Source organism: Myxine glutinosa, chromosome 9, assembly GCF_964187855.1.
Source record: "Myxine glutinosa chromosome 9, kmMyxGlut1.1, whole genome shotgun sequence".
NCBI lineage: Eukaryota > Metazoa > Chordata > Myxini > Myxiniformes > Myxinidae > Myxine > Myxine glutinosa.
The window spans coordinates 61,298,027-61,316,070 of record NC_136269.1 but is presented as its reverse complement, the minus strand read 5'-3'; the positions used below and the strand labels follow the sequence as shown (position 1 = coordinate 61,316,070).

Genomic DNA, 18,044 nt, shown 5'->3' with positions numbered 1-18,044 from the left:
TCGTCATACCTTTTCTTACACACATCGGTACACTCATTCCGCTCACCGACTTGGTCACACACCTGACCACCGAACACCTTGGCACACATTCGTCGCTCGCACACCTCACCAACACACCTCTTCGCGCCCCTTTCTTGGTCACCTCCTCTGTGACAATCACAGGTGTGCTCTCACTCGCACACCCAACCACGTGCCTCACTACCAATTCCAGCGTGCATTCCCACTCACGCTCTACCATTCCAGGTGTGCATCCTTCCATTCCAGGTGTACATCCTCGCTCACCTGTCACAACCAACTCACGCTCCTTGTCACTCTCACTACTCTCACCACCACTCTTGTCAACGCACTCACCCTTCCTCTCGACAGCGCACTCTTTCCTCATGCACCTGTCCGTTACACACTTTTCTCGCGCATCCTCTCGCGCACACTTTTTCGTTACTTCCTCCGTAACACTCACCACACCGCGCTTCCATGTACCCCCTCGCACACGCGCTTCGACCAACTCACTCTTGACGGCACACTCACTCCTCGGCGTGCACTTTTTCCTCACACACCCCATGGTCGGACGTTCTCGCACACCTCTTTTTTCGCACACCAGACCTGTCGCACACTTCACCAACGGCCTTTCACGAACACCCGGATCCAAACCAATCCCCAAGCCGACTGAAGCTTTCCTTACATCATGTACATTGCCATTCACCTCCGTACCTCGTCTCCGCACCTCCTTTGCCACCTGCAAACTTTTTATTTGGTTAGTGAGCATCACATTATGAGTTGAGCACCGACCTTGCACATATTCCATCACCTCCTCCTGGATTTCTCTTTTAGTTTCTGTCCGTCTCTTCTTAATTTCACTCACCTCTTCTTCCACTTCCTCTAATTTTTGTTTAACCTCTTTTATTTCTCGGTGCGTCTCCTCAAGTTCGTCCTCTAAGGCTACCGTGACCGTCTCTATGTGCATCCTCACCTGCCGGTCCTTTGTCTCCATTATCTCTGTCACCTCGTCCACCCTCATTGTCAGTTCCTCACGTACCATCTGACATTGCCTCTGCGTCGCTATTAATTCGTTTTTAATTTCTTTTTGTGTCGCCTTTAACCCTCCGAGTACTGCAGTGTTCCTTTGAACCTGCTCCACTAACTTCGTTTGTCCCTCTGTCAGCTGTTCCACCTCCTCCGTCAGATCTTCTATTCCCCCTTGTAACTTTGCCGTATTATTTCTCACCTCTTTCTCCATACGCTTCTCACCTCGCTTTACCTCCTCGCGTAGCCCCGAAACCTCCTCACTTACCCCTCGTCGTATTTCCTCCATCTCTTTTGTAGATGCCACCCTCATCTGTCCCAATTCATCCCTCTGAGCATCCAGTTTGGTTTCTACCCCGATTTTCACCTCCTCTATCTGCTCTCCCATTTGTTTGATTTCCCTGGCAGATTGTTCCCCTATTTCCCGCAATTTGTCCTCCATCCTATTTTCTAACCCCATTAACCCATTTTTCACCCACTCTAACTGATTCTCCTGGGCATCCATTCTGTTTTCCACCCCCGTTAACCCATTCTTTACATCTTTTATCCCGTTGTCTAACCCCTCAAAATTTTTGTCTACCTTCTCACCGGTACCCCTCGCTTCGTCCCTCATTACCCCCATTTGGTTTCCCATTACCCCCATTTGGTTTCCCAATCGCTCACCCAATCGCTCACTATCAGCCCTCATTTGCTCACTATTAGCCCTCATTTGCTCACTCTGCAGGTTGAGGGACGCCTGCATTTGTACTATACTGTCGTTTTTTTCCTGCATTTCCACCATGAATTGGGCCATGAAGGCTTGCATTTGGGCCGCGCTCATTGGTTCCGCGACCGTGGCCCCCTCAACCACGTGCGCGAGAGCGCCATTTTGTGCGTCTGAAACCTCCGCAACCACATTGCTATTTTTCTCCTCCTCCCTTTCCTCCACATACATTTCCCTGAGGTCCTGGGTCGATTCCGCCCTGTCTATCTCTCCCACCGACATCCGATCGCCTTGATTGTCCATGGCGCGATCTCAAAATTCGGGTTTTATAAAACAAAATAAATTTCGGCAGCTTGTAATTTTGAGCACGTTAAGCGCGATTCGGGTCCGATTTCGGGTCCGATCTCACTCCTCGACACCAATTGTTACTCTAATAGTACAATTGGTGTTCCAAAATTTGGGCCTAACAAATTTAGTCCCAGGTCCGAATCCCACTCCTGACACCAATTGTTGCAGACGCGGTTTTTAGATGTTATATTGACCGAGCGGTGGTGTATTACCGCGTCCGAACAGTTACTCCCCGATTAGAACCCGATTTCACCCGACGTTGACCAGATCGCACCACAGATATTCAATCGGGAAACCTCTAAAGCGACCGAAAGAGAATGAAAAAGAAGAAGAAGAAGAGTACGGAGGAAGAACAGATTTATTATACACACACAAGCAAAAAGAAAGAGCGACCAAAATTATTTACAAGCAATGGATGGAAAAAGCAGTCACACAGTGCATCGTTAGCTTATTCTATTCAATTTACTTAATCCCAAGACAACGAGTAGGACAGGACGTTCACACTTACACAGGGGATATTGCAGGCAGGTAGGGCTTGAGGTGGATTGCTTGAGAGGGAGGCAAGGTCGGAGGCAGCAGCTCTCAATTCCTCGCGGTTTTTGGCGGGAAAACCCTCCGTCGCGTATCCGCTGCGGTAGACGTCACGCGCTGGTTCGGCACACCTGCTCCTCTTCTTGTGGTGGAGCCGTCTCCCTCCTTTCAGCGCGTCTCTCCAAAGCTGGTTTCCTTTGCGAGTACCTCTCCTCTTTGGCTTGGAGCGTTTCGCATCTCACCGCTCTTCTTGGTGCCGCCTCTTCGCTCCTCTCCCAGGTCATCTCCCAAGTCATCTGGTAAAGCAGTCCCTTACAGTCGCTTTTATCACCTCGGGCGGAATCAAGCCGCCGGCTCCGAGGGCACGCCTACCGGGTCGCTCACCGCGGTGCTGATTGGCTGTTAGGGCTGGCTCACTCCTCCCCTCTTATGACGAGGTGGAGACACGCCTTTCTTCTCCGAGATTAGCACATGGGCAATGGCGGCCTGCGGGATTGAAAACAACTCCCACCCTTTTGAAAGGAACTTTGGAGAGCGGAGATGTTTGGGGAAATTGCAAGGGCCTATGCTTATTTTGTTTGATACAATGCAAAGTCAATCTAGTGGGAAACACAGATTTAGCCTACATGGAATAAGGAAATACACTATTTAAAAAGATATATCGTGACCTGCGTGTAAGTTTCATGGAATTAACTAGGAGGACGGCTGCGACCATTATTTACATTAACAGGGTGTTACCATACTTTTGTAACGTTCACATTGTAACGTTTTCACATTCGTTACACTTCCTCCAAAATTGTTACACTTCTTAAAAACCGTTACACTTCTCAAATTCGTTACCCACTTCTCAAAACCGTTACACTATATATATATATATATATATATATATATATATATATATATATATATATATATAATATATATATATATATATATATATATATATATATATTATATATATATATTATATATATATATATATATATATATATATATATATATATATATATATATATATATATATATATATATATATATATATATATATATATATATATATATATATATATATATATATATATATATATATATATATATATATATATATATATATACAGTATATATATATACACTACATGATCAAAAGTATGTGGACACCCAAACATCACAAATCTCATTCCAAAATCATGGGAATTAATATGGAGTTGGTCCCCATTTTGCTGCTATAACAGCCTCCACTCTCCTGGGAAGGTTTTCCACTAGATGTTGGAACATTGCTGTGGGCATTTGCTTCCATTTAGCCACAAGAGCATTAGTGAGGTAGGGCACTACTGTTGGGCGATTCTGCCTGGCTCGCAGTCGGCTTTCCAATTCATCCCAAAGGTGTTCGATGGGGTTGAGGTCAGGACTCTGTGCAAGCCAGTCAAGTTCTTCCACACCGATTGTGACAAACCATTTCTCTATGGACATTGCTTTGTGCATGGGGGCATTGTCATGCTGAAACAGGAAAGAGCCTACCCCAGACTGTTGCCACAAAGTTGGAAGCTCACAATCATCTAGAATTTCATTGTATTGCTGTAGCATTAAGATTTCCCTTCACTGGAACTAAGGGGCAGAGCCCGAACCATGTAAAACAGCCCAGACCATTATTCCTCCTCCATCAAACTTTACAGTTGGCACTATGCATTCGGGCAGGTGGCGTTCTCCTGGCATCTGCCAAACCCAGATTCGTCCATCGGACTGCCAGATGGTGAAGCATGATTCATCACTCCAGAGAACGCGTTTCCACTGCTCCAGAGTCCAATGGCAGCGAGCTTTCCACCACTCCAGCCGATGCTTGGCATTGCGCATGGTAATCTTAGGCTTGTGTGCAGCTGCTCAGCAATGGAAACCCATTTCATGAAGCTCCCGACAAACAGTTGTTGTGCTGACGTTGCTTCCAGAGGCAGTTTGGAACTCGGTAGTGATTGTTGCAACTGAGGAGAGACGATTTTTACGTGCTACGCGTTTCAGCACTCGGCGGTCCCGTTCTGTGAGCTTATGTGGCCGACCACTTTGCAGCTGAGCTGTTGTTGCTCCTAGACGTTTCCACTTCACAATAACAGCACTTACAGTTGACCAGGGCAGCTCTAGCAGGGTATAAATTTGATGGACTGACTTGTTGGAAAGGTGGCATCTTATGACGGTGCCTCGTTGAAAGTCACTGTGCTCTTCAGTATGGCCCATTCTACTGCCAATGTTTGTCTATGGAGATTGCATGGCTGTGTGCTTGATTATATGTACCTGTCAGCAATGGGTGTGGCTGAAATAGCCGAATCCACTAATTAGATGGGATGTCCGCATACTTTTGGTCATGTAGTGCATATATATATATATATATATATATATATATATATATATATATATATATATATATATATATATATATACACTAGCTTGGCTCGGCTTGCTGCACTACCCTCACCACGCGTCGTTACTGAGGAACGGGCTTATTTTAGCTGAGGATAATGACTGTACCTGAGTTGCCGTGTTGTCATGATTTACACCAATCATAATACAAACAATTATTTTGCACAATGCATTTGTTGTGTTTGTGTTATTACATTTTTATAGGCAATTTAGGTTGAATGTTTTTTTTTCAAGAAAGAACCCCTCAGCACATACATTGGGGAGGGGTAGGTGCAGACTGGAAGTTTGGGACGATTACACCTCACCTCCACGAAATTGAAAACACCTCACAGCCATAAAACACGTAATAAAAACACCTCACCACCACGTCATTTTAAAACACCTCACCACCAAGAAATTCAAAACACCTCACCACCACATAATTAAAAACACCTCACCACCACATAATTAAAAACACGTCACCACCACGTAATTATAAATACCTCACCACCACGTAAGTCAAAACACCTCACCACCATGTAATTCAAAACACCTCACCACCATGTGATTTAAAAACACCTCACGACCACATAATTCAAAATACCTCACCACCACGTGATTCAAAACCACCACAACGTTATTAAAAACACTTCACAACCACGGAAACAAAAGTTTGAGGGAGTCTTTAAGTGACAACACAGACACTGCCCAGATGTGTAGATATATACAGTCACGTGAAAAAGTAAGTACACCCCATGTAAAGTTTTGACTTTTTCAACATATTTCAACATACAGCTATTTGATCTTCATTTCAACAATATTGATAGATAAAGGTGACATAATATAACAAATATCATGAAACATTTACATTTTGTAGTCCATTGTATAATTTAAATAAACATAAATGCAAATTTGGCATGTGGAAAAAGTAAGTACACCCTTGGCTCTAATCGGTGGTATTGCCCCCTTTGGCAGAAACAACCTCAAGTAGGCGTTTCTTATAACTGTCTCCCGGTCTCTGACATCGACTGGGAGAAATGTTTGCCCACTCCTCCATGCAGAATTATTTCAGCTGTGTGACGTTTGAGGGGTTTCTTGCATGCACAGCTCGTTTCAAATCCCCCCACAACATTTCGATGGGATTTAGATCCGGGCTTTGACTTGGCCATTCCAGAACCCTCCATTTCTTTCTTTTCAGCCATTCCTTGGTGGATTTACTGGTATGTTTAGGGTCATTGTCATGTTGCAAGGTCCACCTTCGGTTGAGCTTCAACTTTCCTACAGATGGCCTCACATTATCCTCAAGCACCCTCTGGTACAATGAAGAATTCATCGTGGATTCTATGATGGTGAGCTGCCCAGGCCCCGATGCAGCAAAGCGGCCCTAAACCATAATATTTCCACCACCATGCCTTACAGTTGGTATCAGGTTCTTGTGGTCAAATGCTGTCTTTGGTTTTCGCCAAACATGTCTTCTGGGACTGTGGCCAAATAGCTCTACCTTTGACTTATCTGTCCAGAGCACATTGTTCCAGAAGTGCTGGTCTTTGCCTAGGTGTTCATTGGCAAACTTTAGTCTTGCCCTGATGTTCCTTCTGGACAGCAAAGGTTTCGTCCTGGCACACCTCCCATGTAGATCAAATTTGTGCAGCCTCGTTCTAATGGTAGACTCGTGCACTTTGACTTCAACAGTGGCAAGAGCTACCTGTAGGCCCCGTGATGACATTCTGGGGTTCTTAGATACTTCTTTCAGCATCTTGCAGTCTGCTCTCGGGCTGAACTTGCCGGGGCGGCTTGGCCTGAACAAGTTGGCAGTTGTTTGGAATCTTCTCCACTTGTAGATGATCTTCCGGACAGTCGAATGATTGATTTCAAATTGTTTGGAGATCTTTTTAAATCCCTTCCCAGACTCGTAGGCATCTCTACCCTTCTTTCTGAAGGCCTCAGAGAGCTCTTTTGATCTAGGCATGGTGACGCCGCACACTTCAACAACAAAGAGCAAACCAAGCTAAATGTCTGAGGTTTAAATAAGACAGGTTCCTCCAAGATCCTCTCTAACGATGTTCTAATCATTTGCACCTGAGCTGGTGCACCTGATTCTAATTTTAGGTATTTGAAGTAGTGATAAATGTAGGGGTGTACTTACTTTTTCCACATGCGAAATTTGCATTTATGTTTATTTAAATTATACAATGGACTACAAAATGTAAATGTTTCATGATATTTGTTATATTATATCACCTTTATTTATCAATATTGTTGAAATGAAGATCAAATAGCTGTATGTTGAAATATGTAGAAAAGGTCAAAACTTTACATGGCGTGTACTTACTTTTTCACGTGATTGTAGATAAATGACTGCACCCGAGTTGCCATTTTGTCATGGTTTACACCAATCATAATTCAAACAATTATTTTGCACACATGTATTTGTAATATACGTGATATCACATTTTATAAACCATTGAAGTTGAAAGCTTAAGTTAAAAAAAAAATTTTTTCCCTAAAAAATTCCAAAAATAATAAAATAGGAAATTTTTTTCAAAAAACATATCCTTAGGACATACCGACGGGAGAGATATGTGCATACCAGAGGTTTGGTAGGATTTCACAAAAGTTTGAGGGAGTAGTTCAGTGACAAGCCAAGACAAGACAAGACAACACAACACAAGACAGACACTGCACAGATATATATATATATAGATATATCTATGTATATATATATATACACATAATGTTGTGTGTGTCTACCGGTGTGTACCCCGGTTTAGAATAGGTACACCATATCCCTGCGTGTCGTAAGAGGCGACTAAAAGGGTTGGCGTCAGGAAGGGCATCCGGCCATAAAAAAATTGCCTCAAAAAGAGAACCATGACAATTATGACTACATATGGGCAGGGTACAGCCCGAAGTACCCCGTGGGGGACCCCACTCCCTCTCGTCAAAACTCAAGGTGGGGAACCCGATCGAAGCAAGGGTGGAAATCATTCCATTTAGGACGACGAAACGTCTGATGCCCGACGTGGAGATCGGCTTCTGAGAATTGGTACATGGAATGTAGGGACAATGACAGGGAGATCAGGAGAAGTGGTGGAAGTATTGGTCAGAAGAAGAGTGGACATATGTTGTGTGCAGGAGATGAGATGGAAGGGAAGTGGTGTGAGAATGGTGAAGGGAAGGCAGGGACAGAAATACAAGTTTGTGTGGCAAGGGTGCCCGGAGGGCGTGAATGGTGTTGGTGTGCTGTTTTCTTAGGAGTTTGTAGACAGTGTGGTGAGTGTGACTAGAGTGAGTGAAAGGTTGATGATGGTGAAAATGATGATTGGAAAGCTCTTGGTGAACATCATCTCGGGATATGCTCCGCAGGTTGGTCGGGGCGATGAAGAGAAGGACAAGTTCTGGTGTGCTATAGAGAAGCTGATGGAAAACGTGAAAGATGAGGAAGTTGTTGTGGTAGGAGGAGACCTAAATGGACATGTGGGAAGGAGTATGGACGGTTTTGAGGGAGTTCATGGGGGTTATGGATATGGTGTGAGAAATGGAGAAGGTGAAAGGATTTTGGAGTTTGCTGATGGAGCTGATTTGTTGATTTGTAATACTCAGTTCCAGAAAGAGGATAATAAGCTTGTTACAACACGTCAGGTGGGTCGACGACAACCGTTGACTACCTGCTGGTGCGTAGGCGAGATGGGGGGCACCTCCGAGACACAAAGGTGATGCCGGGGGAGGAGGCTGTTTCACAGCACCACTTGGTTGTGTTACGGATTCGGCCCTTCCTTGGGTGTGGTTGTCATCCACTTTTAACCTTGCTGGTGATGTAGTATTATTCTTATCGGGATTGGAAAGGAAACGGCGGTTATTATTGTTTAAAGGAAATGGTTATTGTGGTGAAAAGGTTAAAAAGCGCTCCTGGTAAAAATGTGGCTGGAAATCGGATCGTGAGCCGAAAGACGAAGGGAGCGAAGAGGAAGAGGCGTGGAGAGAAGTAAAAAGACGATCTTGGTTGAAGCTCCGTACCGAGCGGTCGAGCGTACAGTGCGAGTGAACTTTGAGTCCTTGAAAGGAAGTTCGTGCGATAGGGGATATCGCCGGAGTGCTGTGGAGCCTGCATAGTCGGGTATCTGCATTGAGGTTCCGGAGTATCCTTGCCTTGAAGCCCCGGCTCGAGTGAAAGCCGTCCGCCATTTCGCCACTCGCGCTGCCTTCGGTGAAGGAGGTTTTTGTCGCGTCAGCCGGGCATTATTCCCCGGTGGGTTGCCGGGGACGGCTGTGCCAGAAAGTGGCTTTTGGAGGATTATAAGGAGAATCGCTGATTGAACCGCAAACGTGTCCGTTGGAGCGCGTCTTTGGGAGGTTTTCCATTCCACCGCTATTTTGCTGGGTGTTGGACCACGTGACCTCTGGGTTGCTTCGATCGTTCACGCCTCAATTGATTTTGATAGGACATTGATCCAACGATCGCTGGAGCGAATCGACTTCGCCTTGGAGGGGTACAGAGACATTGGGGGAGTGCCGTGAGTTTGGGTTAAAGGACTAGATAAGGTGGTACCATCTTAAGTTCATGATTGTAGCGTGAATTGCTATTCCTATTTGTGTCGTGATTCCGGTGTGATTTATAATATATTATTGTTTGTTCATAACCCTTGATGTGGTTTCATTATTGATTTGATTGTTTCATTTGATGGTTTCATTGAGGGTTTCATTATTGATTGATTTCAACCAAGGATAACATATCTTTCTGCCGAAGACCCTCTCGGGGTTCGGCTGTTTACCGAGACCAGGGGATAGGGGAGGACCCCGTAACAATTGTCTGCGACATAAGGGTGAAAGGTGCGAGGAGAGCTCGGCGGGTGAAGTACCAACCGAGAATGAATGTGTGGAGGTTGAAAGAGGTGACAGTGAGGGAGGCAGTAAAAGAGAGGCTGAGTATGGTGGAGGATGATGTGGTTGAGCTTGAAAGTGGTTGGATGTCAATGAAAGATAGTCTGTTGGGAGCCGTTGGTGAGGTATGTGGATGGACAAAAGGACCACCGAGGCACTCGGAAACATGGTGGTGGGATGATGAATTTGGAAAGAAGATTGACGAGAAGAGGAAGAAGTTCAAGGAGTGGCAGAAGGCGAAGGGAATTGGCAAAGCAGATAGCGAAAGAAAGGTGTGATGTGATGGGGGTGAGTTGCTTGAAGGATGAAGTGGGACAAATCGTTGTGGACCCAGATGGAATTAAAGGAAGATGGAAGAGATATATCGAAATACTGTTGAATGCAGAGAATGAATGGGATGGCAACATCGAGAGTAACCCAGTTTTAGGACCGGCAGAGAAGATAACCGAGAAGGAAGTTGAGGAAGCGATAAAAGCAATGAAGAGTAGAAAAGCGGGAGGGCCGACGGGAGTTGTGGGAGATATGTTGAAGGCAGCGGGAAATTGGGGTGTGAAGAGAATGACAGAGATCTGCAATCTGGTGGTGAAAGAAGGCCGCATTCCAGTGGATTGGGAACTGAGTACCCTCGTCCCTCTATACAAGGGGAAAGGTGACCCTCTGGACTGTGGCTCGTATCGAGCGATAAAGTTATTGGAGCATGGAATGAAGGTATTGGAAAGGGTGTTGGAAAGGAGGATAAGGAAAAAAGTGAAGATTGACGAAATGCAGTTTGGATTTATGCCAGGAAGAGGAATGACAGATGCGCTTTTTATTGTGAGGCAGTTGCAGGAGAAGTATATGGAGAAAAGGAAGAGGTTGTTTCTTGGGTTTGTTGATCTGGAGAAAGCATTCGATAGGGTTCCACGTGAAGTAGTGACATGGGCATTGAGGAAGTTAGGAGTGGATGAATGGTTGATCAGAGTAGTGATGGCAATGTACAAAAGAGCGCGCACGAAGGACGGGAACAGTGGTGAGCTTGAGGTGAAGGTGGGAGTGCATCAGGGGTCGGTACTAAGTCCACTACTATTTGTAGCTGTGATGGAGGTGCTGGCTCAGAACGTAAAGGAGGGTTTACTGTGGGAGTTGTTGTATGCAGATGATCTGGTGTTGATTGCAGAAAGTATGGATGGACTGAAGGAAAAGATGAACAAGTGGAAGGAATGTATGGAGACAAAAGGTCTGAAGGTGAATTTCGGAAAAACGAATGTGATGGCAAGTGGTAAAGCATGTGGTGAGGTGGAAAGAACTGGGAAGTGGCCGTGTGCTGTGTGCAGGAAGGGTGTCGGAGTGAATTCCATTCAATGTACAATGTGCGCTGAGTGGGTTCATCAAAAATGTAGTGGTTTGAGAGGGCCATTAACCAGTGTGGCAGCTACATTCACGTGTAAGGTGTGCACAGAGGGAGCTGCAGATGGAGGAAATGTTGAGTTGGATCTTGGAGATGGCGTGAAGCTGGAAGGTGTGAAAACATTTTGTTACCTTGGAGACATGCTGAATGGAGAAGGTGGATCAGACTCGGCAACGGTTGCTCAAGTGAGATGTGCATGGAAGAAGTTTCGGGAACTGAGTGGCGTGCTGACGAGGATGGGAGTGTCATTGAAGCTGAAGGGAAAGGTGTATGCTGCATGTGTGAGAAGTGTTATGATTTATGGGAGTGAGACATGGGTAATGAACGTAGAGCAGCAACGAAGGCTGGAAAGGGTGGAAATGCGAATGGTTCGGTGGATGTGTGGAGTATCGTTGAGAGAGAGGAAGACAAATGATGAATTGCGAAAGATGATGGGAATAGAACCTGTGATGGATGCTGTGAAGAGAAACAGGTTGAGATGGTTTGGTCAAGTGTTGAGGAAGGATGAAAGTGACTGGTTGAAAAGAGTGATGGAAATGAATGTAGAAGGAAGTAGAGGACGGTGAAGACCGAGAAAGACTTGGCTGAAGATGGTCGAAGAAGAAATGCGGGCAAGGGGGTTAACAAGGGGAGATGCAGAAAATAGGGCAAAATGGAGAACATTGTCATGGGGACCGCAAGGCTAACCCCCGCTCTTGTTGCCAAACTTCTGGTTTGTGCATGAATAGTGTCCATACGTCTTTGGTCGATCTCATTATTTCAGTATGTACGGTTGATCATTGAGCCTCTGCTATATTCGTAATTCAATAAAATCGAGTGTATTTTTTAAACATCGGTCTGGGTCAAAACGCCTTGCCTGTGTAAATCCAGGTGAACACAATGGGGAGGAGGGGAATGGGGTGTAAGAATGTAAATATTATTCGAGAATATAAGGAATGGCTTTTTAAATGTTTATAATTTCACCCGATAGTAGTTTTTAAGCATATCGTTCTGTACACATTTGGATGGGTGGACATTTTTTTCTGTGCCATGCCTATATATGGAGTACTATCGTACTCCATGATAATAAAGACAAATAGAGTTACATTCAAAGTACAACACCCGCATGCCCAATAAATAAATAACATCCTCCAGCGCGCGGCCTAGCTGGGGCGCCAAAGGCACCCGGCGATGCCGCCTTGCAGCACAGAGACGGTATTGGGAGGGAGAGGTGTACAATAATTGGTTGATTAATTGCGTAATTAAAATAAATAATTAATAATCATAAAATAATTAATTCATTAATTCATTAAATATAAATTAATTCATTAGCCAATCATACCTAAACGACCAGTGTTTCATCTGAAGCTGTAACGTTTAGAAAAATAATTAAATAATTAATTCATCAAAACATTTAAACTAATTGATTCATTGATTAATCAATAAAATTAATGAATTGAGTAATCAATAAATCAAAAATATCCTTTATACCAAATCACTTGGTCACTATCGTGTCCGAATATCAGCTTCCTAGCTCAAAAGGTGCCTGGGTTATTGCCCAGATGAAAAAGGAAATAAATAAGTACTTAATAAATCGATAATAATTAAGTAATTACTCAATTAATTGATAAATAAAAATAATTTAAAATACCGTTTTTGCCAAAGCACTTGCTCATTATTGTGCCCAAATTTCAGCTTCCTAGCTCAAAGGATGGCTGAGATATCGCCCAAACAAACAAGAAAGAAATAAAGAAACAAAGTGAAAAGTGAGTATATTCAGAATCATTTCAGCGCACGTTATTTAGAAAATGGTAGCAAACTCACCGCCTTTTGGCACACGTCATCGCTGGGCCTCCTTCGGTGTCCGGAGATGCCGCCTTGCAGCACATGGAGATGGAATTGAAAAGGAGTGGTGTACAATACATACAAGGCCAATGTAAACAGTGCAATGTTCTTTTATTGTGAAAACTGAGAATCATTACAAATACTGTACTGTAATAAAGACGAATATATTTATATTGTCATTATGGTTTTTAATCACTATTTGTGAAGTAGATTAAGAGAGCATGTTAAAGATGCAGAAAAATATTTGGTTTCAGTAGTAGGCCAACACACATAAGTGTTATGCAATTAAAACAAAAACAGGCGAAGGGAAAAATCACTCCAACATTTTCCATGGTATACGAATCTTATTATAATAGAGCAAACGTATATGGTTGTTTGTTTGTATATTTGTGACCAAAACGCAAAACGTCTTCTTCTTCTTCTTCTTCAAATACAATTAACACCCAAAACAGTCCGTGAACTCTTAATTACATACTGTTGGAATATACCTTTTGACCCTTCAGACTGCTGAGCCCCCTCAGACCTTTGACGACCCTTTAAGTCCCCCAAGACCCTTAAGACCACCAAAAGCCATAAAGACCCAAAATATCCTTAAAGACTGCAAAGACACAAAATACCCCGAAGACCCTTAAGGACCCTGAATACCCAAAATACCCTGAAAGACCCTGAGGACCGAAAGACCCTGAAAACCCAAAAGACACCGAAGACCTAAAAGACCCGAAAGACCCAAAACACCCTGAATACCCAAAAGACCCAAATTCCCCCTTATACCCAAAACACCATGAAGACCCAAAACACCCTGAAGACCCAAAACACCCTGAAGACCCAAAGCACCCTGAAGACCCAAAACACCCCGAAGACCCAAAAGACCCAAAACATCCCGAAGATCCAAAATACCCTTAAAGACCCAGAGAAACCAAAAGACCCCCAAAAACACCCAAAATACCCTGAAGACCCAAAAGACCCCAAATACCAAAAATACCCTGAAGACCCAAAAATCCATTAAACACCCAGAGGATCCAAAAGACCCAAATGGCCCCGAAGACCCAAAAGACCCTTAAAGATACTGAAGACCCTTAAAAACCTTGAAGACCAAAAACACCCCCAAAGACCCAAAACACCCCGAATATCCAAAAGATCGCAAAGACCCAAAAAACCTCAGACACAAAATACCCTTAAAGACCCAGAGGATCCAAAAGACACTGAAGGCCCAAAAGACCCTTTAAGACACTGAAGACCCTGAATACCCAAAACACCCCAAAGACCCAAAATACAGCAAAGACCAAAAAGACCCCACCCGAAGACTCCAAAATATGACGAAGACCGAAAAGACGCAGAAGACCATGTGATCATGTTTCAATAGTATGTAATTAATAGACGCCCTCTGTGAAATTAATAGATGTAGGTACTCAGGTTTCCATAGCATGTAATTAATGTTCTGATTTCTGATTTACAGTATATATTCAATGACCACAAAATATATTTGGCCAACCTCCCCCATATCACCCATCCACCCCACCACCGTCACCGCGAGCACCATGCACCCCATCCCCCTCCACCATTCCTCCACCCCTCCCCCCCCAATACACTGTCACCACCACCAACCCCCACCCACCCACCATGCCCGCCATCCCTCACTCCCCGAGAAAGCAGACATGGTCAAATATGCCTATCCCTCTGAAACGACATGTGGTGAGGCACGCGGGGCATGCCGAGCCAAGCTGGTACCTAATAAGGGAGGTGGGTCGGAGGAATGAAGGGGAGAAATCTGTAAACCTGTGAAAGGTAATCACATCATATAATGATGATCAACAAAAATCACATCATGGCTCTGGAACAGCAGAACTGTGCATAAAGCAATAATGAGCGAGGGAATTTTATGTGGTATTCTAAAATCTTTAAGGGTATGAATGTATTGGATAATCATACATATGTTTATGTTTACCACTCTGTTAGCTGTTCCAAAATCTGGTCATTTGAGTTGATTGTTTTCTTGGGCTATGGATTTGTTATAAATGTCATTATCGTTTTCCTTTTTGTATGCGGGAAGCAATACTTTGTATTTCATTATTAATCTCAGAGTTGCAATTACTGTAAAACCACCTCCCAGGTGAAATGATTCTGAATCAATGTATGCTAAAAACACGACGTGAGAACACAGTGTTAATTAAGATGCGAGAATGGATCCAAACTCAGGCGTCGTCCAGTCGAAGCCTCGCCAAAAAAGGAGCGAAGTAGGATCCCAGGTATAGCCAGTCACCATGTTCGTAGACCTCACTGACGGATGAGACAGCCGTGCCGGAGATGTCGTGCAAGCTGCGTCGAATGTGCCCCTCAGGCCCGAGCTCAAGGATCAGGCCATGACGAGAAGTAAAACGCAGCAGGAATTCCTGGCTGAAAAGCTAATTGGCATACCGAGGGCAAAGAACACAGGGTTAGCAGACCATGTAGAGATATCTTTTTAAACAGAAAAAGCCAATCAAAGAAAGCGTTAAATCCGAAATGAATGAGGCAAAATTCTGTGATTGTGCTGCCATCTAGTGAATGCCTAACGCTCAGTAGGCAATCCAAGGATATGAGTAAGTGAGATTGTTGACGTTCTTTTTTGTTTGAAATTATCAATATTTTGCACCCAAGCACCATCAATATATGAATACAAAGAGGGTGGGGAAAAAGAGAACGCAGGGAAGATGAGATGATAGGAGTGAAAAAGGGACTGGCCCATTTGATGTTCCATCAGAGAACGTTTTTTTCAGGTCATATCATGGATTGACTGGACAATTAAATGTGGGAATTTCAAAGGTGGCCACAGTGTTGGCACAGAATGTGCTCCCTTTTACAAATGACATCGTGGGATCATTAATGTTGACTCAAAAATGGTAGCAAACTCACCCAAGTTTAATATCTATCCAACAGATGGTGCACTTTGGTACGTGAATCACCACTCACCAGGATGACTGCTTATAGCCGGGTATCGAGCCGATACAAAGGATATCCTGTCAGTCCAGAATGAATGAATTCACTGAACAAGAAAAAGAGCAATCAAAGATTGCAAACCCTCGCCAGGATGTATTTTCAGAGGTTTTTAAGGCTTTTGTGTTAAAACAAATCTGGCGGCCGAACCACCTGACCAATGAGAGTTCTTTACAATGAGCCATGTCTCAATTTTTTCTAATCAGCGCTTTCGAAGATATAGAGGTGCAACGATTTTTTTATTTTTTTTTGTATACTGAATCGAGGCTCGTGAAAGAGCTAACATTTATTTCACAAACAAATCAACCAGACAAACAAAATATATAAAAAGAGGGAGCGGAAGACAAGATGGGGAGAGAAGGGGAAGCACACAAACACAACATTTGAAAGCAGGGAGATGTGTGGGAGGGAGAGGGCTTGGGGGGAGGAGGCGTGGGAAGGGGGGGGGGGCGTGGGCGAGGTTTAAAACACTAGGACACCAAGAACTTCCAGGTCAGACGTTGGTATTTCAAAAAAGTGCATTTGGGGTGAAATTAGCAGGGGTAGAAAAGATCAAGGTTTTCGATGGGGGGAGATGAGAGATGGTGGTGAACAGCTGTTTTAAAGACCTGGAGGGTGGAGTGGGATTGAAGAGAGTGAGGGAGTTTGTTCCAGAGGTGGGAGAAAAGAGGAATGAAGGAGTGAAGGTGAGGAGAGAGTCTTGATTTCGGCAGTTTAACCATAAGAGGGTTGCAGGCTGATCTTGTGCGACCTGTAGGAATATTTGGGGGACAGAGCCCAGAGAGAGCTGGGGGGGGCAAGGCAGGAGAGGAGTCGGTAGAAGACGGAAAGACCACCAACCCGCCTGCGGTGAGTGAGTGAAAGGCCCTTGGAGTTAGCTTTATCGCAGGAGATTCCAATGATTCTGAACGCTTTGGTTTCAACAGCGTGAAGACGAGCTGGGTGTGAGGCAGGAGCACCAGCCCAGGGGGAGAGCAGTATTCCATTGAGCTGCGGATGAAAGCCTTGTATGTGGTGAGGAGCTCAGGTGTGCCAAAGAAGGACTTCGCACGACGGAGGATGCCCAGTCGGCGACTGGCTTTGGAGGCCAGATTTGAAATGTGGTTTTCCCAGGAAAGATCATGGCAGATAGTGAGGCCCAAAAGCTTGAGTGACAGAACTTCTTGGAGAGGCTTATTCAGAAAGTAGATGGGAGGGTTGTCCAGTCGGTCTTTTCGCAGAGACATCGTAAGAGTGTGAGATTTGTCAGGATTGAAAGACATGTTCCACTTGTTTGCCCAGTCTGTGATTTTGTCCAGGTCTGCAGAGAGTGAGGAGGCTGCAGACTGCCGATCTGAGGGATGAGGAATGGAGCGACAGAGAGTAGAGTCATCAGCAAAGAGATAGAGAGGATTTTCAAGAGAGTCAGAGAGATCATTGATGAAGACCAGAAAAAGCACAGGGCCCAGAACACTGCCTTGGGGAACTCCAGCCTGAACAGGAGGAGGAGATGAGAGAAACCCATTCAGGGCCACATGTTGACTACGACTAGAGAGGAAGTCCGCCAGCCATGCGTGGAGATTTCCATGGATACCAAAGGAGGAGGGTTTGGTGAGCAGAGCGGGGTGCCAGACTGTATCGAAGGCACATGATATGTCAAGGGAGACAGCTCTAATTTCCTGTTTGGCATTGATGACCTCCATCCATTGTTGAGAAAGCAGAAGCAGCATGTCCAAAGTAGAGTGACCAGGTCTGAAACCAAATTGATGATCAGAGATCAAGCCATTGGAGAAGAGGAAAGATTTCATATCTGAAGCAATGATGGATTCCATGAATTTGCTGATAATTGGGAGAAGGCTGATTGGTTTGTAGTTGCTAGGATCTGTTTTTGCACCTTTTTTGTGCAAAGTGGTGATGTTGGCTGATTTCCAAGCAGATGGCAGATGACCTTGAGCAAAAGAGAGGGTGAAGAGAACAGAGAGAGGGAGTGAAAGAGCGGAAGAACAGGAT

At 44.4% G+C, this 18,044-nt stretch overlaps 2 protein-coding genes across 4 annotated transcripts in view; one reads left to right on the top strand and one right to left on the bottom strand.

The window, feature by feature from the left end:
- Positions 1–18,044, top strand: part of ABCD4 (ATP binding cassette subfamily D member 4) — a 680,822-nt gene that overhangs the window by 412,833 nt on the left and 249,945 nt on the right. The window lies entirely within an intron of this gene.
- Positions 13,177–18,044, bottom strand: part of APMAP (adipocyte plasma membrane associated protein) — a 91,023-nt gene continuing 86,155 nt past the window's right edge. For all 3 annotated transcript variants that reach the window (XM_068099017.2, XM_068099020.2, XM_068099019.2), the window contains one exon: positions 13,177–15,484. In XM_068099017.2, the coding sequence (XP_067955118.1) occupies positions 15,275–15,484 (210 nt within the window). In that variant the 3' untranslated portion in view covers positions 13,177–15,274. The remainder of the gene's footprint in view (positions 15,485–18,044) is intronic.